At 33.7% G+C, this 26,839-nt stretch overlaps 2 protein-coding genes across 2 annotated transcripts; one reads left to right on the top strand and one right to left on the bottom strand.

Moving 5' to 3' along the window:
• Nucleotides 1-1,495: 1,495 nt before the first annotated feature.
• Nucleotides 1,496-26,812, bottom strand: LOC108758413 (uncharacterized). The gene is made up of 5 exons (XM_018503380.1): nt 26,448-26,812; nt 7,928-8,151; nt 5,871-6,197; nt 3,770-4,477; nt 1,496-1,967 (listed from the first exon to the last, which is right to left on the bottom strand). The coding sequence occupies exons 2-5, from the start codon at nt 8,147-8,149 to the stop codon at nt 1,755-1,757; spliced, it is 1,470 nt and encodes a 489-aa protein (XP_018358882.1). The 5' UTR covers nt 8,150-8,151; nt 26,448-26,812; the 3' UTR covers nt 1,496-1,754.
• Def2 (defensin 2) lies at nt 10,095-13,556 on the top strand. The gene is made up of 2 exons (XM_018503382.1): nt 10,095-10,253; nt 12,675-13,556. The coding sequence occupies exons 1-2, from the start codon at nt 10,157-10,159 to the stop codon at nt 12,869-12,871; spliced, it is 294 nt and encodes a 97-aa protein (XP_018358884.1). The 5' UTR covers nt 10,095-10,156; the 3' UTR covers nt 12,872-13,556.
• Nucleotides 26,813-26,839: the final 27 nt, after the last annotated feature.

Genomic DNA, 26,839 nt, shown 5'->3' with positions numbered 1-26,839 from the left:
ATATTTGCGCTATCAATAAAAATTATATGGCGCGTATATATATCCCATTGTGTGCGTAACCGCTTTGTATTTCGTTCATAATCAGGATGGACGAGGACAGATCGCGTTATCTATCATTTTGTAGTGATCATGGGTACAATCAGTCGCAAAAGATGTATAGGTACATACAATCGGAATAAAGCCATACGGAGAGCGAAAATAGTCCGTATATATCGAACTCAATATTTATGTACCACGCAAACGTATTGGCAAAGGCCTTCAGCTTCGTTAAATTGCCATATAACGATATCAATATATCAATTTCTATAAAGATTAAAACCATGAATATTTATTTATCAGTAAATGTTACGATAAACATTGATTTCTATTTATTCTTTAAATGAAATATCGTATAAGGCTACTCTGCTGAAAATTTTTCTCAGAATTTTTCATATAATTTTTCAGAATTTCTGTATAATTTTTTAGAATTTTTATGTAATTTCCTAACTTTCTCATATTTTTTGTACGAATTGGAACACTACTCAGAAAATCTACATCTTTTCTTAGAATTTTCCATATATGTTATTTATGAAATATCGTAAGATTTCTAAGATTTTTTGTAAGTATAATTTCTGATGAAATATTATAAAATCTAAAAAATTAAAAAATATTTTTTTTAATTATTGGAATGAGAAATCTCAGAATATTTCAGAATGTATGAAAAACTCTGACAGAAAATATAAACTTTCCGAATATTTCTGAGTATTTCTGAAACATGTTCCAATTAGTATAAAAATTATTAAAAAATTTTCACCAGACCATAAACAAAATTTCGCATTATCTTCTATGGATATATTACGAGATTCTATTTTGTTTCCTTCAGAATAGGATTAACCCAAGAATAGTCATTTGATTTCTTTTCACATGAACAACCACCTGAGATGTTTTTACATCCGAACTAAAATCAATATTATTAACAAAAAATTATATATTATTGATTATTTTTTCCGATTTGTTAGTATTTAAAAATATCATGAATATGGATTTAATCACAATTTTCTGGAAAATTAAGTAGAAACCAAACAAATATTAAATGAAATAAGCACGTTAAGCTTATTGCGATAGTTTTTCTAAAAAAAATTTTAATTAATATATAAATTTTTATTGCGCGGGTTTTTAATGGAATTGCGTATTTAAAAGTTTGTAAAGAAAAATTATTAAAAAAAAGAAAAAATATTAAATATTCATAATAATATACATAATCAATATACATAAAATATACTTTACAATTCAAATTTTGTCGTCGCTGAAATGTAAAGACACCCCAGGTGATCATTTCCGGATTAAATAAACTTCGAGTATGAGAAGGAACTGTAAGCATCTGAACGTATTTCATAAAAGATAGACGCGCGCAAGAGTATGAATTTTACCATGTAAAGAAATACGTAAAAAAGAAAAAAATAGCTGCAACATTTTCGATCAACTCGCAATCTTCCGCCGCTTTGATCTTCCTTCCCTCTTACTTCCTCCGACCTTTCCCGCGTTTGCACTTTTCTCAATTCAAAAGAGTAAACAAGAGAACCATTCCAACACGGATCTCGTCTGATTTGCGCGAGAGTTGGCTCGGAATGTCGAACTTATTCGGCAAAAAAGAAATCAAATAAATAAATAGCGGCAGTGCAGCAAATAACTTGTACTGTTGATTCAGTGGATCTTGTTTACCAACAAAACATACGAATCGTCGTAATCGCGAGAGATAGTCCGGCGATGGTGCACTACTTGACAAAAAGGTCCTTTAGGGTGGAGCAGATTGAGTCGCAGTCCGATTGTTCCTGCTCCTTGTTCCCGCTCGTGAACCAACCGGCGACCTTACTGACACGTGACTTGTTTGGCGACACGGATGCCTTTCCGGATGAACTACCCGAAGCTTCCGCATCGTTTCCCTTGTGGCCCGAGGTGAGAATCTTCTCGATGGCATTACCAAGCACCTATAAATACCAAATCAAGCGCAAAATTTCACTTTCACGCGATCTTTTTTACGATATATTATATATCTTGAATGCATAAATGAACATGCATACACTAACTCGTAAAAAAAATGGACCACTGTGACATTACAGTGGCCTACTTTTTTGCAGATGAATATATATAGGTACTGTATTATAAATAACAGAATTTTGCGCGAAATTAAGCAAAATTCCAATCATGATTTTAAAAAATATATTTGATGAAGAAACAATGTTTACTTTTTTATTGGTTTTTCTATAAATAGTATAGCTTCCAATTCTTTTATATAAAATCGGATTAAGCAAGCGAGCGCAAATAAACATGAGTAAGTAACTTTCTTTTTTCGAGTGCGAGTAGTAATCTTTAACATAGAGTTCGTTCAGTTTTACATATATTACGCATGATGTATCATTTAATACATTTTATCCTTCTTTAATATTCGGCGAGCAACAAGGTGAAACGGAATGCATCATACTAATGCCGTTCGTAGCTTAACTAGTTCGGTTGAACGTACTAGTTAGTGCACTGCTGCACTGGTGCATATTAAAGCCATGTACACTAATTTAATCTAAGGAGAACATGCCGTTGGGGTCACTAATTTTAATCAAACTTGGTGAGAATGTAGTGCATTCCCAACAACCGACGTGTGCCAAGTAAGAAGCACTACTAAAAAATAGGCGAGACAATCGAAATTGTAAATTCTACAGTTACTTAGGTTCCTTAACACTTGCTCTGTTTGTAAACCACCCAATTAATTCCGGTAAATAAGCCGAAATAACTCAATTACTTTCTAAATTTTTTGGAGTGAAAGCTCACTCCAAAAGAGTTCAAATACTGCTACTATTAAAAAAGAGTAAGAAATTTGCACTCTTGAATAAGAGTGGCAGATTTTTTTTTTAAGCGAGATTCACTCAGAAAAAGGAGCGAAATTTCTTTCCTTCGAAATGAATCTCACTCCAAAAGAATAAAAATCTATCTCTTATTCAAGAGTGTACATTTTTCATTCTTTTTCAATAATGGCAGTAACTCTTTTAACTCTTTTGGAGTGAAATTTCACTTCAAGAAACTTAAAGAATAGGAGAACATTAAACTAAAAAAGAAGTCGCAGTTACAAGCTAGACTCACAGTGCGACAGTTTGTATTTTGATATGTATGTTTTATTTTTGTTCTCAATTTCATTTAAATGTTATTATTTATTTTCTTTGTTGTATATAGAATTATTTAAAACAATTATGCAATAGGATGCATAAGTAATTTGGATGTTACATTTATCTATAATTGATGTAAATTATAATTTCTTGCCTATTTTTTAGTAATGAGGAAAATTTCTGGTCATATTAATTGCATTTTGTGATTTTCTCAAGTAAATAATAGATTCAATCAGAAAATTCTGATTTGTCTATTTTTAACCAAAATTCCAGTTAATGAAATCAGACTTTTTTTTCAGTGTACGTCTTACTGCACATGTCAATTGTTAGATATATATTATATATCCCCATCAAGTTAGATCAAAATCGTACCTCAACATCATGGTCTCCCCTCGTAAATATAACAGTAAAACGTAAATGTTTCGAATTATATAAAATAGATATTTTACCTAACAGTATAATAAAATGTATTGATGATTTCGCGGTTTAATCCATTTGTATATTTATATTAAACATACATATTTAAGTAAATTTATATACGACGATTTGAATGTGCATCAGTGCGCACTAACTGCATCGAATTTGCTATTAGTACGGACTGTCTGAATGGAGCGTAATTAATTACATTGATTTACCTGAGCATCCACTTTGGTACCACTACTGTCGTCCCAGAGGACCTTATGCCTGGCGCTCTTCACGAGCGTGTCCTTGACAGTTTTAATCATCCGCGACTTGTCCAGCTTGAAAGTCGTCGCGCTCTCCTCGTCGTATCGATTCTTCTTCGAGATGGGCTGATGCCTCTTGGCGAACCAGGTGCTCGGCGTTATGAACGCACCAATGGTGCTCTTACCACTGCTAGTTGGCGTCTTGCTCTTAGTGCTGTGCAGGATGGAGACGTCGAAGCTGTTGGATCGAGAATTCTTGAGTCGACTACGCCTCTGCTCCGCCGTTTTGGCTGACCAGCTCGATTTCTGCTCGTCCTTCGCGCTCGATGCCTGCTCGTCCTTCGCGCTCGATGCTTCCGACGTGCCGCACGTATTTATCTCCGTCGCGGACGATGTCAAGGAACTCAAGATGGATATCAGATCCGTGTTGGAGCATGTAATACCTGCCGCAGCTATTCTTGACGTTCCGGGTAACTCGATATCGGAGAGCGGCCTCGTCATCTCGGACGCGCGTCTACGTAAAGCTGACGTTGACGCTGCCACCGATGCCGAGAACTCGGAGAACCGGCGTTTCTGATGCTGTATGTATTTCTGAGTGGTAGAACTGCCGTTGCCCTCCAGAGGCTGGATCTCGCATACGCGCTCGCGAGACGGTGTCTTGTACATCTTTAAACGGACCTGGGACGCGTGTACGAGCACGATTAGAGCGCTCCTCGCTTAAACGAAACGTCAGAGAACTGTCTAACTATATATCGAATTAACATAAATACCTATCAATTGTTAATGGACTTCATATGCTCCATTCTCTTCAAAATGAAGTGTAAATACGAGATTAAACAAAACGTCAGAGAACTGTCTAACTATACATCGTATTGATGTTAATACCTATCAATTGTTTATAGTAGTATGCGCTTTCTCTACAAAATGTAATACAAAATGGAATTTAAAAAACTTAAGTACAAGCTTTATAATTTTTTTCTGTTTTTGAACCTTGAATTATTCTCTTTGAAAAATTCTAAGGAAATATATTGATTAGACGAGAAATATATTATTCTGCTGGTCTATTCCGGTCTATTTGTCCCGAAATGTAATTTATTTGTTATGTTACCTAACGATGTGTATACTAAAGAAGAACAGATGTAATGTAAGTGATGTATCGACTGAAGATGGTTCCGTTGTGAACCGAAAAATTTTGGAAAAATTTTGTGATTGCAACAATATATTTTTTTGCGCCGTTTAACGTGCTTGACTCATTTAGCCCTTATTCAAATGTATTATTGAATTTTTCAGTTCGAACCTTTTAGTTTGTTAATTTTAATTTGTAATTTATTTGTTCTTGTTAATATTTTATTTAAAAACTTCTTTCTCTGTGGTATTTGATGACTTCGTATTTTAATATAAGACTTTTTGTGAAAATCTTTTATTTTTTAAAACTCTTCACAAGATATTAATTAAAATTTAAATTAGTCGAAATAGTAAATTTAAACAAACCAACAGAGTTAATTAAACTTATTAAACGATCCGACTTTTCGTTTCTGTGTTTATATTCTCAAAGAACCTATTTTATTAATATCTTTATAAAATACAAGATCTCTCTTGAATTTATGTACGTTGCTGAGAATGTCTTAAAATTGCAATTTAACTCCTAATACAGGTAATTTTATTAAATATATTTGTAAAATACATGATCTCTCAAATTTCAAATTTACGTTGCTGAATTGCGTCTTAGAATTGCAATTGGATTGTTACTAGAAGCCACGCGGCTCTTGCATCTTTAATTTCGAGGAAACAAGTACGGACGGGCATAATAAAAATCAATAACGGTCAACCCCTTATAATAAGCCTAAGTGGTTGTCATAAGATTACAAATGATTATCATAAAGCTCGGTCTTATCTCTTGATAAGATTCTACATTAAACTAGCAGAAAAATAAGATTTGAATAATCTCATCATTATGGTTTATTATTCGTCCTGCCTCATTTATATTATTCATGTAAGTATTACTTTAGGCTGTATACCCTATTACTACGATTACTTCTAAAAATATCGCTAATCCAGAGTTACAATTTACCTTCCTGGCTTTTATCTCGGCAATATCGTCCATAATATCGAGCTGTAGATTGTGAGTGCTTCCACTGTTGCTGGGCGGGCCGGTTATCCCGGTGGACGAGTCTCGCCGGCTCTGTAATATCCTGGTGGCGCCTCCCATAGGAAAAGCAGCGATGGATTCGCGACGATTGCGCCCGAAGAAAGTGGTCGGCACCCTGGAGATCGTGACGACAGAGTGCCGCCGACCGCCGGCCGTCGGTGCCGGCGTTTGTGAGAGCGTCGCCAGGAAAGCAGCCTCCCTCGCTGATGGACCGGAACCTTCTCCGCCGCGTTCGCTCAACCGTCGCACCTATTCAAGAGGATACCGTCGCGTGCAATTTAAGAGGAGACCATCTTATCGACATCGACACCCAATACGGATTTATCTTACTGCTTGAGAAAGAAATTTAATTAATCGGATTGGCAATCAAAGGACACAGCCTCATCGAGAAATACTATAAATCTGAATCGTACAATCTCGGATTTTATACATTTTTAATGTGATTATTTCTAGATCTATCTTGGTCGTAAGCTTTTAAAAATGTAACTGTACACATCAAAATGATAATATCATTGTGATGCTAAGTTTAGAATAGTAAGATATCTGTTAAAGCATTCACCTACTGTACCAGATTGACGTCAAAAGCGAGAAAATACACGATAAAAATTTTTGCAAATATTTGTATTTAAATAAAAATATTTTTTAATAAAACAACATTTGCAATCGATGGAATAGACTTATAAAATACATCTACCGAAAACTATTTTCTCGTTTTGGGGAGAAATCATATTTATTTCTATATATTATATATTTATTTAATAGTTTATTCTGTATGTTATTAATTTAACAGCTGATTTCGTTTTTGGTTATGCATAATTCATTTCTAAATATATGATATAATTTCGAGATTATTTATTAATTAACGAAACAAAAGAGAAGAATTTTCAATGTATTTTATAAGTTTTGCCAATTATACCTTGTAAAGTATAAAAAAAAGCAACAGTAAACCCAGTTACCACATCCGTTGAGTTAAAAATAACATTTTGTTATTTTTAAGTTTTATGGTTGCATTCGAAGAGCGTCATATATCAAAATATAAATCAAACATCGATGTTTTAAAGTAAACAATGTTTATATTAACGTTTATATTAATGTATACATTTAGTAAATAATAAACTAAATTAGAGTCAAATTTAATACATTTTATTGAATTAAATTGTTTAATTTCCTTTTTTTTAGTTAAATTAACGCATATTGCGTAAGAACAATAGTACTATAGAAATAATAAAAAAATAACTCAAATTGGATATAGTTTGACATTACAAATTTAATAGTATAAATATTGTTTTATTGAAATATATATTTCCATATTAATATATTTTTCAAGAATTTTTATTTTTGTGTATTTTTTCTTCTGACGTCACAGTTTGAAATAGAAGTGGCGAGTGAACAAGGAGCTTGTAAAGCTTCATCAAAACAGTAATAAATCAAACAATAGTGTTTTATCAAAACAAAAATATATTAAATTAAAATAGTTGAAAAGTAAAAAGTTCATAGATGTTCATTTTTAATTTTATCTTAATTTAATATCTTTTTTTTTTTAATTTTGTTATAATACGCGGAGAGTACGATTTTGTTGAAGTATAAAAAAATTTAGTTGGATATAAATCTAAAAATAATTTTATTTGCACCATCAAAATAATTATATAAAAGATTCTGAAATAGTCAGAATGTCAAAACTTTTCGCAGCATTGCTCATTGTGCTTGAGATTTCTATATAATTATGTTGATGGTCCAACAAGCTATTTTCAAATCTGTGTCTAGTTAAATTTTTATAAATTTTTATAAATATACTTCAGCAAAAACCTTTTCACGTGTCTGTTTTCTTTCCCTTCAAGATCGATCATTACTCCGACAATTTTGGCGTTCGGAGAACTATTCTATTTCAGATTTCTCGCGCTCGTATAAAGAGGGTATATTGCGTATATCGACAACGCCGACCGCGAAGGACTTCCTGTGCACGTATACACAGCACGTACCTGGGATGCGGTTATCCCGGATGTACATTGTGGCGTCGGCAAGGAGTGCTTCCTGGCGTCCCTCCATGGTGAGAGCAGATAGGGATTCAAGGATGGTGAGTCTGGGTCGACACATCGTGGCGGTGATTCCGCGCGACAGCGCTCCGCTTCTTCTTCGACGACAATCAGCGGCTCACCGGTGCTTCCGGTGCTCGAGCTCGGACAGTACGACTGCCTTCTCATCTCTGTTTTTACAAATATGTATTTTAAAAGATCTCAAAATTTTATAAATTAAAAAAAAATTTTCAGTTTATTAATATCTTGGAGACTGAATTTTTAATTGCGATATTCTGGGAAGTTCTCTTTAATTAAAGTTTATATCAAAAGATTAAAACTATAAGCACAGACAGTGCACTTTATTTATCTTTATTCTTTAATTATCTTCTACAAATATTTTCTTCATCTCACCAATGTAGGTTAATATTAGAACCGCGGCTGTGCCATTTTTAATCCATCTGATAGTTTTTCTTTTCTAGTTAATCTGGATTTGCATGTAGAGCTTTAGATTTGTACGACTTTCACAAACAATCAATTAATTACAAATATTTTTACTTTTATGGTGACAATTATTTCTTGTAAAAAAACCAGATTTACTTTGAATCGCAATTAAATTAATTTAGACCCACGGTTTTAGTGTTAACTTTAATTATGATTCAACTTACTCTTCATCTTTTTTAATTTTTAGAACTACGCTTAAAATTTCGAGATTAAAGTTAAATTGTATCGATAGAATAGACATCCGATATTTAGCTCCATTTATAACGGAATTAGCGCCTCGGTGTATATATGTGCTGTTTAAGATTCCGAGTGGATGTCCGACGGGATTTCTCGAGTATGTGCGATACTGAGATTCGAGAAATTCCCCACAGAATTTTTTCCTCAGAGACAAGCATCCGCGTACAGGTATAAAGCATTGCACGTAATATATATAACCTTGTTCGGTTCGCGTAATTCCGAGCACGTGCGAGCATTTCGATTTGATATAACCAGAATATACCTCCCCTCTTCGCGTATCACGTCCGTGTAATGGGGGGGTAATTTCGGCATTAATTCTTCTATAAATACATATTTGCGTGGGATGTAACGGGGGTAATCCCGAGTCGTAATGCGTTCAGATGCAGTGAAAGGGGAAAAAAAACATGTAAATGACAGCTACGTATTAAACGTTACATTTGCGCAGTTACATAAATATTTAGTGTTCACAGGAGTCATATTTTTGTTCAGTATCTGGGTCAGCTGTAGTACTGCTCACGCTAATGAAATTTGCGATCACCTGCGACAGCTGCAGAATTACCTTCCATCATCGATTGTTTATTCACATAGTTTAATCGACATCGTGATGTCTCTCACAAACAAATTGCTGATGTTTTGGATATGCAAAACGCGCAGAACATTTATTATATATAGTACAATAAGCGAAACAACAAACCTCGTAAAAATGGCAAAGAGTTATTCCAATTGATTTTTTAATTCCGTTTCAGTAAATTTTCTCTTTGTGGTCGTAATATGGAAATTCGAATTGTTTAATATTCGCATGTATTCCGGCCTTTTATCGCAAAAGATCAAATCTGGTCGGAGTAATTGAAAATTTAAAACGAATCTCTTAATCATAATTGAAGCGTGTATACGGTGAAATAAATTGCTCTTTGCTTAACATTCAATATTTCGTTATCAGATTTTCTCTTTTATATAATATATCGGCATGTCGAAAAAATATGAAGAAATCGAAGAATTATATCCAAGAAGCTTCAAGTACGCCAAGTTCACAAATTGAATGGTACGGAATGAATACCTGTCGATTTCTTTTTAATTCACTTATATCGCGAACTATAGTCACGTCCACGCTTCCGTTCAACAGAAATGCTGCGATCGATCGACCCGTTTCGTCGCCTCTCTCTTTCACTCGCAGTCGTCCCGGTAACGGTGATAATTCCGGAAATTAATATTCGAATACATAGGTCAATCTACACAGAGGATTTGGTCAGCGGCTGGCGAATCTAGAAATAACGAATGAGAAACCGCGGGGATTCCGGTGACATCAAGAGGAAAGACCGTTGACGAGAACGCATCCAGGAAAGTAGATAAGAATTATCTCGGCGACAGCCGAGATGAGGTATATAAAGCGACGCAGCGTCTTAAGGAACATTGTTGTTCAAAACGAATTTGAGTGCGCGCGAAAGTTCCGCAATCATGAAGCTGTTCGCTACACTCGCTGTCTTTGTCGTATTGGCTTGCACCTTGGTCAGCACACTACCGGCTGTCTACGATGGACCTACTTATGAACTGGGTAAGCATACATTTCACCGAGAAAGATCATAAATAAATGATCTGAATCCTCCGGTGCTGACGCGAGCATCTGATAATACAGTTACTGACGCTGGGTTTGTAATAGGGTTCTTACACGTCCTTCTATATCAATAATACTGTCAGTATCAACAAATATTGACAATATTATTGACTGTGTGCGGTTAATATTGATGTATTGATGTTGAATACGGATTTCTTGATTCTTGAGCATCAGAATTCCCTACCACAGAGCAATACTGTTGCTTGAAAATAAAAAATCCGGATCATCGTTAATAATACTGTCAATATTTGTGGGTACTAACAGATTTCTGATCGTATAAAGTCCGTAAAATTAAATTGAAATATTATCAATAACACACAGAAAGAACAGTTGTTGATCGAGTATCTAAAAATTTAGTTAGATTACAGATCTGAAAATAATTTTGTTGGACCATCAAAATAATTATATATATATACGCTCAAACTGGTTGTTGTCAAAACAGAATGTCAAAACTTTTTACAGCATTACTCGTGCTTAAGATTTCTACATAATTACTTTAATGATCCAACAAAATTATTTTCAGACCTGTATCTAGTTAAATTTTTAGATACTTCGGTAAAACCATTCTTTTCGTATACTAATCATGTTAGATTGTAAAAATATTGATGTATACTGTCAGTATTACTGATTCAATGATACTGATCGATGTTATTGTGATCATAAGCAGAAGACTCACTTAATTTAGACTAATCAAAAAGCATTAATTAATTTCAAAAAACCAAAATAACATAACTCGTGTTTAAAAAAGAATGAATATTAGATATATTTTAATGAGAATAATCCGAATTTGTAACATAAAGAAAATTAAAAAATATAATGACTAACAGGCAATAATCAACGCAATTATTCGTGCGTAATAATTGACAAATGTATTGTTCAAGGCGTTATATACAAAGTAATCACAAAGTAATGTTTATGCCGAAGTCATCATTTCAACAATTTATTCGGTGCGAACCAGTACTTTGAACGAATTTTGCGTATCCATTCTTTCCAAATAACTTACTTTTTTAATACTGATCATAGTTAGCAGCTGTGCTAACATTCAGCCAAACGGCTTATTGGCTATTTCTCAAACCTTGAAAAAATTCCTCAGCTGCTTTTTTAGACTTATTTAATTCGGTACGATTAATTTTTGAATTTACCATAGAACATTGCTGATAATGGCTCGAACGAAGTTGAAACGTCCGATTCTTCTTATTTGTATGTAACGTCTAGAACAATACATTTGTTAATTATTACGCACGAATAATTGCATTGATTATTGCTTTCAATTGCCTGTTAGTCATTTTTTATCTCGAGAGCTCAATTTATTTTACTTTTACAATAAAGAAAATTGTTCGTCATTTTTGACAAAGAGATTTTAATTGAGAATCAATACGTACATCTACCGTCATTTCGAGATTTAGATTTAAATAATAGTCAAGTTCCTTTGGTAATGGAACGATCTTAACAAATTGTAATTAATCTTGGATATATAATTCTTACTTTATCAGTGATTTATTCACTGAGATATCAAGTTCGAGTTACAATAGGTCACTTTTTTATCGATAATTAGATCGGATATTATAATAAATGCTTGGCTCGTTAAATATTATAGCGTAATTTCATTTTCGCGGAAAACGGTACGTCGCCGAGATACAACATGACGATACTTTGCAATAGAGTAATAAATATCTAGAATGTGCAGTCTTTTGTCTCGCGCTGCATAATAGTTGCACACACATTCTTCCTCTTCTCGCTCTCCTCTCCTCTCGCTGACACCTTTTGTCGTACTCCGATAATACGCTGTCGATATCCTTTCATATCGAGCTCGACACGACCTTTTCTACTGACGAGTCATTCCATTATTATGAGTTACTATATCATTTCCGAATGCTAAATTAGAAATAATCTTTGCGCTTAGTTGCGCACTAAATAAGCTGTTTCTTAAAATCCTTAAAATAAAAAGACCCTGCTACATATTTTTTAAATACTAATTCTAATGTCAAAGTGATTTGCATAATTAGAGTTACATAAAAAGGTTGAAGTTTGAAATTTAATTCGCAAGAGTCATATAATTCCTATTATAAGACTTTAAACTTTGAAGACAGAGAGAAAGGGAGACGAAGTTGTTTTAAATTTCTTCGAAAACTTCTTACTTTTCTCGCTTTATGTATCAAGAACAATAAAGAAGGGGAGTCAATTTCATCTTCGCAAGAGAATATACATATCTACGTATCCTTGATAAAACCTCTTCTGCACAGTTTAACGAAAGCTCTCGAGACACCGGATACTTATAAAGGGTACATAAAACGCGATACTCCGCAATAATTCATGTTCTCTATTTTTATCGGAAAATAAAGCGGAGGAATTGCATTTCAGCTACCATCGATGATCCAGTGGACGACGAAATGCCGTCGGATCTGTCGCCCATCCGGAACCGGCGCGTGACCTGCGACCTTCTGTCCTGGCAGTCCAAGTGGCTGAGTATCCATCACAGTGCCTGCGCAGCCAGATGCCTGACGCAACGTCGCAAGGGTGGTCGCTGCCGCGACGGTATCTGCGTCTGCAGGAATTAGGCGTCGTGCTCGCCCTTGAATCGTTCCACTCTTGGTCAACGCAACAACGTTCCATGGATCTCGCTGTCACTCATTGTCCCACTATCTATTGACTACGTTGGTAAACGCCGTTGCATTGTAATCCAAATTAATATTCGTGGGAGATCACGAAGGGACGCGATTTAATCATCCGATCGATAGTTTTGGCCTCGATTGTCCATCCCGCCGAGCGAATTTTCGTCGAAACGGATAACGTCATTATTAACGATAATTATTTTAATCGCTCCCGCGCGTCATTACCGAGCGTGTTAATAAGAATAACAGTTCTTGTTCGCGTCAGCGTCGCGACGGGAGTTTCCCCGGGAAATTGACAAGAAATGATATTGACGTTATTAATGGAAGTTAATTAAACCGTTTATCGTAATGGCACTGTGATAGGACATTTACATAACATTTGTCAGACGATGTCAATCGATTCATTATGGCGCGTGCATAAAATTTCGGCCAAACCAAGCGTAGTCATTGCGAATTATTTTAATGTATACATTTCGATTAATATTAAATAATTATAATATTTATGCCATATATTATTTTTTAAAATCGATTAAATGTCGGTATATAATTGCATCGATATTTACAAATACTGGCTACTACGACCAAACGTAGTCGTGCGAAATCTTGATAAATACATGTTGATTAATACTGAATAGTTATAATATTTATAACATATGTTTAAAAAAATTTAAACCGATTAAATATCAGTATAATTGCATCAATGCCTACAAATTTTTTTCCCAGCTATGTGATTATTTACTAAATATAATGCAAGTATGTTTATACGTATGTTAGATTAAAATCTGTTCTATGAACCTGCCTCTGTACGAAACAACAGTTACAGTAATTAACCGACCTATTCATTTTATAGTAAAAGTAATTTTATTAGATTAAAATAATTCAATAAGCTGCATACGATCTCGATAGTTTTTTTTATAAAATTGGGTCTTTGTAAAACTTTACATTTAAAAAAAAAACAATTTTAGTAAAACAAATGATGTTTCGCAAATAATTGCTACACGCGCGCGCGCGTCCGCGTATATTAAAAATAATAATTATATATTAATTATCAATTTGTTATTTTACTAGATAGGAAGAATGTTTTGCTAAAATGTCTCAAAATTAAGTTACATATAGATCTGAAAATAATTTTGCACCATCAAAATAATTATGTAGGACATTCAAATTGGTTGCCAAAATATTAAAACTTTTTGCAGCATTATTTTCAGATATGCACTTAGCTAAATTTTTAAATACTTTAGCAAAATTGTTTTTTCTATATACCTGTATTAAAATTAACATTAATGCGATAAAACTAAAAACGGCTGTTGATAATAGCAATTAATCGAACAAAACGTCCGCGAATTGACAATTGACCTTTATCTGACCGATTTAAAATCTATTTCCTGATGTATATAAAAGCAACATGTGGGTTCGGTCGATAGTTCCATGTTGGCGAATCCAATCACTAACGTAATATCTTTCGACGCGCTGTATATTGATTCGTGCGTTTGCGAACGTGCACAGAACACAGATCGCTGCTGAACAATGAGCAGTCCAACATATCCCGGGAGATGGAATCTAGAATTAAATTTGAAATGCACCGAACAGGAGAATGGTCTCTAAGGTTCATTCGATATGTACGATATATATGTATATATAAAGAATGGTTTAGCCGAATCATATAAAAATTAGACTAGATATAGATCTGAAAATAATTATGTTGAACCATCAAAATAATTATGTAGAATATTCAAGCATGATGATAACGCTACAACATAATTATTTTTAGATAGCTAAATTTTTTAATACTTCAGCAAAGTGTTTCTTTCGTTTACATTCGAGATACAAGATGTTTCTGTCGTATATATTTGAAAGAATTGATTACCAAAATTTAAGTTTATAATATTCCCGGTAGAAGGATGTTTTTACGTTAATATTACACGGAAAGAACAATTTTGCTGAAGTACTTAAAAATTTAACTAGACGTAGAAAATAACTTTGTTGGACCAACAAAATAATTATTTAAAACGCTTAAATTGATGATAATACTGCAAAAAGTTTTGACAATCTAGTAACCAATTTGAGTGTTCTACATAATTATTTTAATGATGTAACTTTGTTTTAAAATTTGTATCTAGCTAAATGTTTAGATATTCCAGCGAAACCATTCTTTCCGTAAGAAACATTTCCTTTAATGCTTGGCAATCAGATTTCTCTCGAATATATCGATAACTATTTTATATCCTAAAAACACACAGAATTTTAAAAATACAGGACTAAATTATCTGTGTAATTATATCGATCCTGATACATTCCTAAGACATTTATCTTGATTTATCAGATTTAATTTCAATTTCTGAAACGTCCAATATCTTTGGGATGTTCTTAAATTTATGCGCCATTTAATATAAAATACTCGCGTATCACATTTGTGATCACGTATATACGAAAATCTTCCACTCTAGATACGCCTTGCTCGACCTTTCATTTCTACCTCCATTTCTATTCATGTGATAAGGGCCATCCATGATGAAAACTGATACTCCAGAAGGGCACTCTAAAAGATATCTGGATGCATTCCCATAAGAAGATATTAGAGAGATCAAACGGATTAGAACGAAATCGGATTAGTCGAAGGGGTTTCTTAAATGGAGCGAGATAGAAGTTTCTACGGTCCTGTTCTCGTCGTCCTTTTAATGGATGACAATTTCATTAGCAGCATTGTACACCAGCTGTTCTCGACCGATGTCGGGATGTACTTTTTTTGTTGCGGCAACCTCGACAGTGGGAGGGAATCGAAAAGTTGCGACAATTAATGGCCTGCCCGTGCAATAAAAGTTTCGCCGACAAAACCGCCAGTAACTGAACATGGCGCAGTTACGTGACCCAGGGCACAAATTATCGGCCTGAGAATACTCAATATTCGCTTCGCGGAACCACTTTACGTGCAATTTCCGAGGCAGTGTAACACAGAGGCGGTGCTTCTATTCTGCGTTCTCGATAGGTGGTTCACTGCTCGGTTCCATGTCGATCCGACGTTAAATTTGTTCAAATGGAACAGAATCTCTTTGGAAGAAAGAAATATATAAAATCGCGATGGATAGTATTCGAGGAAAGAGATCGCTTTGATCAGAATGCCACGATTAATTCGATTCTCAAGCGGCGCGGATTTACGGACGACGGGATGGATCAATGTCAAAACATTTCAAAGCTGTCAACTTCGGAGAAGAGCTTGAAATTTTGCATTCTGAGGGCGACTTTGAACTCTTGCTTTACCCTTCACGACATTCTCAGGTATTTAAAGTTGTCATTGACTGAAGTCGGCAAATGGAACAACACTCAACCAATATATCGAGATAAAGCCAGCTGTTCTCGAGCTCTATTGTCCGCGCGACGCGGCGTCACAGTAAGAATATCTAGAAATGCTCGTACACGACATAAACGGGAGAAAATAACTTCTCCCATTGAATAAGGAATATTAATCTTGCGAACGTTATGCACAGACGTTAATCTTGGAATATTCCGCGCGTTCTTTACCAGAATAACAAAAAGAGCGTCTTATTACCTAAGTACTTCGTACTGCTTTCTGCAAGAAAATATTCGCAAATTATTCCTGTAGTTTTTCCAATTTTCTCTCTTTCTCAAAAAGGAAATGGGAAAATGTTTCATTAAGTCATATCTAAAGGCTTTTTTAAATTTATAATGTTTTCATACTTTCTAAATAATTATCATTTTGTCGCTTTCAGTGAAAATATTAAGATATATATACACAATATAATAATAATAATAATACAATAAATGAAAAGGTAGTTTTATGGCTAGTAGATATAATGGCCTCTTTTTGCTATTAAGTGACGAATTCTAATTATTACTTGTGGAATTATTTGTTTAATAGCTTGCTATTACACCATAAAGCTATTATACCAAATAGCTAACATTTATTATAACGCATTTTTACTTTCAAGCATTTCGAAACGTTTTCAAAATACATTTTAACATTTAATTACACACACACAAATACACATACTTCCTCATTATTCTTAAACTTGAGCATATTATCACACAAAAGTTAACAAGAAATCAAATACTGTTTTGGAAACAAAACCAATTTTTAAACCTATTTTTGTGGAAGGCCACATTATCACCCCTGTTTCTCTTTAAACCTTAAAGTCATTATACAGTATCGTCACATTTTTATAAATAATATCCTAAAGTAATAAATATTTCATAACTCTGAGTCTATAGAATTGACTGAACAAATAACACTTCAACGAATGTAATCGTTAAATCTAAAATTTAAATACCTATTTATTATTAATCACGTTATTGTATAAAATTTAAATGGGATGTCATATCCCAGGTAGCAAGCTGACGTTATTTATCGTCATTTTAGTTTCAAAATAACATCTTTAATACCATTTTTACGTCAAAATAACAAACAACATCAGCTTGCTACCTGGGATAATATCATCTTCTCCTTTAATATCTTTTTATTGAGATGCAATAAAAAGTTACTAAAGAAATTACTTATAAAGAATATAGATAATCGATTTAAGCTGCATCACAAAAGAAAATTTGACGTAGATTATCACCTTCAAATTTATATATAATATTTGCTTTGCAAAATCGCGTATTGCAGGAATGATTCGATTTATACGGTGTTTATATAGCGCGCTTGATGTATAACACGTAATATTTTTGGTCGCTCAGTCGAGACAGCTTATGTGGTCACTTGAAACACGCTGCAGGATCATATAGTGAGGAGGAAAAGCAAGACTTGTCTGGTCTGCAGCGTGAAAATGCACACAATTGCAAGTAACGTAATCAATCGGATCGTTCCGTTCGTTTCGAATAGATCTACTTTGAAGCTACCGTAACGAACTGCGCTATACGAACGGCGAGTTAAATTTAAGTCAATTCACATGAGGGTAAGAGTTTATAGAGCGAGAGCCAATTACGCCGTAATACCGCAAAGAGGATTCAATAACGAGTGAAAGGAAAGAGAGAAAGGTCAGCGTTTCTGTTGCATTCGGATAAATCATATCATGCCGTACTCACACATCTATCTCTGTGTGTGTTTTCTTCTTCTCTCTCTTTTTCTTTTACCTCTTCTTTGCCAATTTATCTGAATTCTCTCTTGCTTTTTTCTCTGTTTCCCTTCTTCATCGCTTCCGATATTCTTCGTAGTTCAGCCTGCCGGAAATTTCAGCGTTGGCGACCCTCAAATGAGATTCACCGAGCAACGAACACTAGTACGACACCTGATAAACCAAAGAGCCCTTGAGTGCGCCTTTAGTAGTAAACCTTATCGATCGACAGTGTTACGGCTTGGCTTTTGAGTTTCAAAGGTGGCCAACTGCTGAGCTACCGCAAGATAGGGTGAGATTGTTCCGACGGTGCTGGAGTTGCATCGTCGCTGCTACATTAGCACCGTACCAGCGGAAGAGCTTTAGGACCAGCGAGCTGAGTCTCTAAGAAGGAAAGAAAAGAGAAAGAAAAGAAAGAGAGAGAGAGAGAGAGAGAGAGAGAGAGAGAGAGAAGAAGGAGAGAAAAAGAGAATGTAATCAACGATGTGATGAGAATACTTGGTAAAGTAAATAAATTCTCGCCCGATTATTTTCTCAGACGCAAAGTTACATGCTTCATTTACCGCTAGATGCTACCGTCTACTACCGGATTTTATTTTAAAAGAGAACCGCACGACGTGTCGATTAGCAACGGTAGACATGCACTTATAAAGCTTCTTCCTTTATCTATTAATAGATGAAAGTATCGAAAAAGTATTATGCGATATATACAACGTAGAACGTTAATTAGAAAGTTCCCAATTATGGTTGAAAATATTTTGTTAGATATTATTAAATCAATTAAGTACGAGAAACGCCAATTACGGTCAAAGTTATAGATGTTAGACTAATACATCTATATGTATTTAGATAATTTTTATCTCAGATATACATGGAAAGAACGATTTTGCTAAAGAGTATCTAAAAATTTAGCTACAGATCTGTAAATAATTTTATTGAATTATCAAAATAATTATATAGGCTGCTCACAAGCTGATTGCTAGAATATCAAAATTTTTGCAACATTGCTCAACAATAAAAATTTAGGCAAATGAAAGTGAAGCGCAGAAATTAGAGCACAATTAATCTTAGAAAGTAATTTTAATATTTAATCTTCATACGTGAAGTTCGAACGTTTCGACTCGCTTCGTAGTCATCATCAGCGATCTAATGTTCTTCAATATCTATGACACGTTCCTCATTCCACCATAGACACCCACTAATGGACTGAACAACACAAAGTGAAATGCAACTATTTAGTTGTAAATATCTGAAAACTGTAAATTGCTCATTATATTTCAATTTCCTACGTAACTATTTTGTGATGGTCCAACGTAATTATTTTCAGATCTATATCTGGCTAAATTTTTAGATATTTCAGTAAAATCGTTCTTTCCGTGAATAACTCCGCGCCGATTACTTTCAGTCTTTAATCAATCAAACCGAAAAAATAATATTTCTTCCACAGATTAAATCAGATCGTCGATTTGATGCTATCAATATCTTAAAATCTGTAAAAAACTTGTTACGAAAAGTATTACTTCAGCCGGAATTTGAACTCGAATTTTCCGATAATCCCGATATTCTCCGTGAGGACGTCTCTCCCAATTCGGCTGACTTGTGAGGCATATGGTAATCCTTATCGTAATAATCAATATGTACAAAGATGTATGCATTGAAAGGCAGCGTATAACAATATTAAAATTAGAATCGCGCGTGTATGAATGAATCAACTAATACCTCTTTCTACTTTCTACCAATATAATTTAATTTCAATCTCAATTCAACTTCATTCTAAGAATTAGAAAAAGATAAAGAACAAGTTGAACCGAGATTTAAATTAATGTTCTGCATTGGTAGAAACAGGCATAAGTATAACGAGAAATACTAGTTACAGTATTATTAGATATTATTGTTATCATTATAATTTGCTAGATTCTTACATTACATTTTCTCCAAAAGATGGAAAAAAGGAAAATCGCTATTGTTTGAGAAAGGGGATGATCCTAAATCCACCACTGAATAAAACATATAAAACTGAATTTAATATTATTACACGCTAAGCTTCGCACAACCATCGTATATACGGATTTCAGGTCTAAAATTCCCTCTTTTACTCTTTCGCGAACTTAATTACAGTGCTGAAGTAATCTCAGAGGGGTCGGCTCGGACTTTTCCAACGTATAACAAAAAGATTTTTCACGGTGACGCTGATATCTCATATTGTCGACGAGCGAGCGAACCAACCACTCTTCAAACTCTACGTGACGTAATACCGGTGCACCGTATTTGACGTCACGTTTTTATTCTGTCTCGTGCACAACGCGATCGACGACGACCGTCGACGGTCTATATGCGGAACCTGTTAATGTTTCGCGGTCGTATGAAAATCGCCAAATGATAATTTAATGGCATGTGTAATAATCTCCTCTGTTACGGTAGATAAATTATAACAGTATTACACGAATCACTCGTGACCGATTTCTCATTAACAAATGCCGCGATCATCATCACCTGGCAACCGCGAGATCAGATATTAATGATTCCTCAATGCGTAACACTGGATTTTACGCTTCTCTTCTGGTGAATGATTATAAAATTATTCGCTGAAATATCAAATTATTCATGTAAAAGAGAACGGAGTGGGTAATGGAAATTCGAGTAAAAAAAAGAATATTGTTATCTGGGAGATAACGTCTGTCGGTTATGTATTAATTTGCTAATATTATGATAGAATATAGATGATGCATGAAAAGGAGTTTGGACCATCAAAATGTTTATGCAAAAATTCAATCATAATGGACAACGCTGCAAAAAAATATAATATTCTAGCAACGAACGTCCTACATGGTTATATTATATATATTCTGATAATTCAACAGAATTATTTTTAAATCTGTATTTAGCTAAATATTTTTAGATATTTTACAAACCCCATTCCTTTCATGTATTATTCAACCCTAAGACTATTTGTCTTGAATCAGATTATCCATTTTTTATATTCATAATTAAAGTATTGATTCGTTTGAAATTATTTTGATTTTTTAATTACCTTGGAATTCGAAAATAATATAAAATTTATACATATACATACATACACATAAAACAAAGATTAACAACAGGAATTGTTGAAATTTGTTCTCAAAATATCGCTCTCCATATGACCTGAATTCGAATATCGAACACCGATCTCTAAAATTGATGAAAAAATCTCATTCACAGGAATTATATAATATTAACAATAATTAAAAGCTGTTACAGTTAATATAACTGCTCCATTTATATTATATCAATATTATTTTATGCATTACATAAATATCATTTTTAATTCCCTCTAATTAACTAAGTACTTTAAATAAGCTTCCTATTCAATTACAGTTATAACACAGAGATTAGTATTGCGTATTTGGACAATATACTTATTCTAATATTAATTATTACTAATTAGTCCACAACAGCGTCATAAAATTAAAAACATTCCAGACGTGGTAGAAATAAATAATTACATTCTTTATGAGAGAGATGACAGAACTGTTAAATTCCTTTCATTTCCTTAGAACAGTCGGACGTGAAAATGCTCCACAGAACGTTTTCTACGAAGCAACAACGACAGAATAGCTATTAAAGACAATTCATTCGGCCTTCCAACTCTCACGTCGTCCCTGTTGCCTCGTTAACTTCCATTCTTCTTCGTTCAATGCGCAGTCTCCCTCTGTGTCTGATGGACATTTAGTGCCGTGTAATTACGCGAAATGCGCGACAACGCTATACGTAACGTAAGTACGTTCCACCACTGGATGAGATGACGCGTGCAACGCGAGGTGGCGAGCAACTTATCGAAGTTACGCGAAGCAATAAATCTGGAATCGAACCTTTCATGGGGATTAATCTTCCACGTCTACCTCTGAGTTTCTCAAGGATTAAGGCGGGAAGTCTCGCCCGCCTTCGCCGATAACGAGTCATTCCGCTCTCACTTATCACTCGAAATAAGCTCGAATAAAGCTCGAAAAAGAAAGTCTTTCCAGACGATTCTTTTTCGATGCTGAATCCCCTTCGTGGATTTGTTTGTATCACTTCGTGCACTTTGTTTTGCTCCAGGATATACGCGCCGGTGTCAAAGCGCAAGGACATGCAACCACGGGACTTTCCTCTGGACTTAATTAAATACTTCGGATACCAACTATCGTCGGAAATATTTCTAGCGAGTCGGTCATATTGGGAACGGTGCGCTTGAATTCCGCCTTCGTTTTATCTTTTTCTCTCATCTGTCCCAACTGCCCTTTCTCAAAGAATTTATATGGAAAACCGATTGAATCCCGCCGGCTATTATACTTTCTATTTACATAACAATCCAAGAACTCGAGGATATACTATTTATTAAGATGGATAAATAACAGACAGAAATTTATGGCTAAAGATTATGAATTGTACATATTTGTATATATTTTGCTATAAAGTATCGTATGTACCGCACAGAAAAGAATGTAGACTTCTCATAAAACCGACAACATTCCTCTTCTATCCAATATCTACATATGACGTACAAACAGAAATTGTATTTGCTAATTTCATAACGCAACGATGTGCTTTTTCGAATTTAATATTAGTTAGATCTTTAATAATATTGTAACTCGATTATTTAAGATTTCTTATTATTATTTTGTAATGTATTAATAATCAGAGTTAAAAAAGTTACCTTTAAAAAGTAACTCGTTATTGTTGCTCGTTATTCATTGTAAAAAAAGTAACTCATTACTATAACTCATTATCAATCAGAAAAAATAATTTATTAGCATTATCTTTACTCAAAAACTTACTAGTTATTGCGTCGTTACAATTTCTGTTATATACTTTTTCGTCGAATTTTGATGATCTTTCTTTATTCAACATGAGATTCATAATAGTTATGAATAATCACAACATAATCTAACATAACGTTCCTTTTTTTTTAAAACTTTTTTTGAAACTCGCATGTTCCATATATATGTGTTATACGTGTATAAAATAACGATAAAAGTAACGGTTATATTCGATATCGCTACTCAAAAAATGTAACTCCGATAGCTCCGTTTTATTGGTAACAGTATCAACTATTTATTAAAATTTAGTAATGAAACTAATTTTTTGTTAATAACAGCACTATTAGTGTTAATAATAACGAATGTATACAATTTGCTACTAAAAAGAGTAACTCTACATAATAAAACATACGTTGTAATTGTGTTAAAACCAATCCATTCAAGTTCTTGAAATTTTGTGTTAAATGTTTGAGTATACATATCGTATTGAATATATAATTTGAATAGACATATTTGAATGTTAATTTAACATAATGTGATTTTATGTTATTTGAAAATTTTAAATTAGATTGACATTCAACAATTTATTAGTATTCAAATAATGTAATTTATGAGTAAGTAAATAAATAATGTAATTTATGAGTATGTAAGTAAATAAATAATGTAATTTATGAGTAAGTAAATAAATATGTAATTTATGAGTAAGTAAATAAATAAATAAATAATTAATGAGTAAGTAAATAACATAAAAATATTATATTTAAAAATGTAAATTCTAAGATAAATAAATAAAATATGTTAATTTAACATATCATAAATGTGAATTTTATTAAAAAAATATGCTTCCACAATATGCTTACAAATTGTGTTAGTGTTACATTTTTTTGTGTTAATCTTTTTGTATAATATATTTATGTTGCTTTTAACATATTGATCTTGTGTTAAATTGATTGTTGACAACAATTTGAGTAGACCGTTTGGAACATGTGAGATGTATTGAATTTAAATGTTCCAACTATGTTACGGTAACGACATTATAAGTAACGCGTTACTTCCCAACCTTGTTATAATACTTGATATGCAGTATGGATGAAAGTATATATACCTATGTATTCTCATTCCAACTCTGAGACAATGCGATTTGTTTAATAGTATTGATTAGATTGAATCTCACGTTGACATTTATCTCAATTGTTAAACAAAATCTGCCAGAGAATATTCTCGGTAATTGTTAGTAAATGGGGTAATTAAAACTATTAAACCATTCATTTATAGGTTCATTTGAAAGCAAGTTCACAGCGAATCGAGTTACAAATGTAATTTCTCGAAATCTTGTTGCAGAAAGATGTATCGTAAATATATTTTGTTACCTTTATTTTCTCACGGAATAGGTATAACGGATTTCTCTTTCAACGATGCAATTTTTAGTCATTTCATTTAACAAATACTATATCATGAGCAAATTTTTAGTTATAATAAAATTACCCAGTTCATGATTTTTAACGTAACAATGAAATAGAGAATAATACCGAATGCTTTGATAGTACAAATATAAAAATATACAGCGAAATGTTTTTATATAATTTAAATGAAATAATATTAATACAAAAATATTAAAATTAGTCCAAATATAAGTTCATCAAATAATACAAAATAAAAAAAAACTCATAAAAATAATTTTTATTAAAATAATATATTTATTTTTATTCTATATAATTCGCTATATTTTTAAAAACATATTTTATCAGTGCTGGCGTGCATTGATAAAAGTGCACTCAAAAAGTTAAATACGTTACATTAAGCCAAGTCGCATTAAGCTAAGTAAAAAGAAATTCGAATTGAATAGAATTAGTTATAAATACGTTACGTGACTTGTTTTAGCGTTATCTGCTCTTTCGTAAAAAGTACTTATCAATGGAATTTTTGTCTAAATTTAGATTTAAAGTTGCTGATAAAAACTACGCTTTATCCACATCGATCAAGCGTCTCTTGGGAAGACTATCACGAATTGAGAGAAGTTCGAAGGGCTACTGTTCTTCCCCTATTGACCTATTCTATTCTAAACTACGATATACGAAACGTTTCATTTGAGATGCAACGGTAGAAGGTCGAAATTACCAAGGGCAATTATTCGCTGCGAATGCACAGTTATATATACTTGCCAGGGCTTGTAATTGTCAATTAGACCGACCGTCAAGACTTTATCGATTCCTCAATAATCCTCGTATTTGGTAATTGCTGGTGAAACATGGTTGAACGGATTCTCGGCAAATGGTCGTATTTTGGGGAAGAAAAGATAATTCTAACAATAAGTCCCCTTGTGGATTTCCGATCTACTAAAATAAATAACATGTGAAAAGTTAATTAAGAAAATCATATGTTTACAAACTATCTAGAAAAGAGTACCTTCTTTCTCAGTCACGGAGTAAATGTTTGAGACTAATTGAAATCGTGGAGTAAAATAGAGTAAAATAACTCAAACATAAAATTTTATTAATACTGAAAAAACAATTTTGCTAAAATAAATTTAGCTACACGGAAAGAATAATTTTGTTAAAGTACCTAAAAATTTAGGTACGAATCTGAAAATAATTTTTTTAAATTATCAAAATAATTGTGTAGGAAATTCAAATATGCTGAGCAATGCTGCAAACAGTTTCAATCTAAGAACCAATTTAAAAGTCCTACGTAATTATTTTGAGGTCCAAAAAAAGTATATTCAAATTTGTGTGTAATTAAATTTTTTAATATTTCAGCAAAACCTTTTAATCTATATACTTTTGTTAGCATCAATCTGTTTTTAATATATTTACAATCTCTCGCGATTCCGTGATTATCAAAACAGGTAACATCACGCAGGCTAATTGCCTAACCAAACGTATTTATATAATTGCTGCAATAATATTCAGAGGCGGTAAACTGTTCTATTAACAGAGTTTATATATTTAAATAAACTCGCATATAACTCGCTTGCCTGGCACTTGCTAAATTCTATCCATTTAGTTTCCATGCCATGTGCAATCTAAAGTGTTCATGAGAAACAATATGAACAATTCCACCCAGTAATTATTGCATAAATAACAGAGAACATGAACCTAAAGGAAGCTCATAGCAATCTACACAATTTTTTCCGCAGCCAATAAATACAATCTAATGATTTTATTCTCACGGGTTTATTTTTAAATGAACAGCTTGTCTCTGGATAATTCTAAAGGAAATTATTTTCATATGGATTCAATTACGATCAATTGCCGCAATAACATGGCATTAAAAAATGCATAAACCAGCTAGTATAACTAATTGGCTCTAGGGTAAGTTCCCGGGATAATCGATCTCTTACCAAAGTTTCACGATACACACGATAGTAACATGAACTATGTATATAAGTTATGATTATATGTCTCAGGGGTTCCTGCCCTAAGGTATTATACGAGGCATCGTATAAATATCCGTCGCCCATCATTACCGTCATCCCAGGCTTATTCCCGAGCCAATTAGGGAAGTAATGTCAACCCACAGGCGATAAAGTTTCAAACACCCTGCGGAGGAGTCGCGCTTATCTCTTTGCGTAAGTCCGCGATGTCGCGGGATATTCAAAAGCTAGGAGATCGAGGTGGTCGAGACGATCGGTAAACAGGACGTGGCCGGCGAGTAAATTAGCGAGATCTCACCTACCGTAGAATCGTCGGCCACAGGGCGCTGTTGACTCCAAGGGTTTGTTAACACGGCCGCATTCACGGTCCGACTGCAATCCACTCGCTGACACACCACCACCCCGTGATGTACTACCACTACTGCCTACCGCTCCTCGTCGACCCTCGCTGGTTGCACACGCACCGCTTCGCGGTGTCGATTCCCCGGTGTAACGACCTCGCGATCTCTCCGTTACACCTATATACGGCAGTCACCCTTATTACACGTCGCTCCTATATATGTACGATCGCTTCATCGCGATCGTTCCGCACGATCGTTCAACCGCATCAAGGACGTAGCCAGAGCTCGCTTCGGGATCGCGCGATCGATCGCGACGCGAGGTGTCGAAGATCCCAGATTAAGAGGTATTAAAT

The sequence above is a fragment of the Trachymyrmex cornetzi genome, unplaced genomic scaffold (assembly GCF_001594075.2).
Source record: "Trachymyrmex cornetzi isolate Tcor2-1 unplaced genomic scaffold, Tcor1.1 scaffold156, whole genome shotgun sequence".
NCBI classification, from domain to species: Eukaryota; Metazoa; Arthropoda; class Insecta; order Hymenoptera; family Formicidae; genus Trachymyrmex; species Trachymyrmex cornetzi.
The sequence above is the reverse complement of the archived record's forward strand: the minus strand, read 5'-3'. Positions and strand labels throughout refer to the sequence as shown.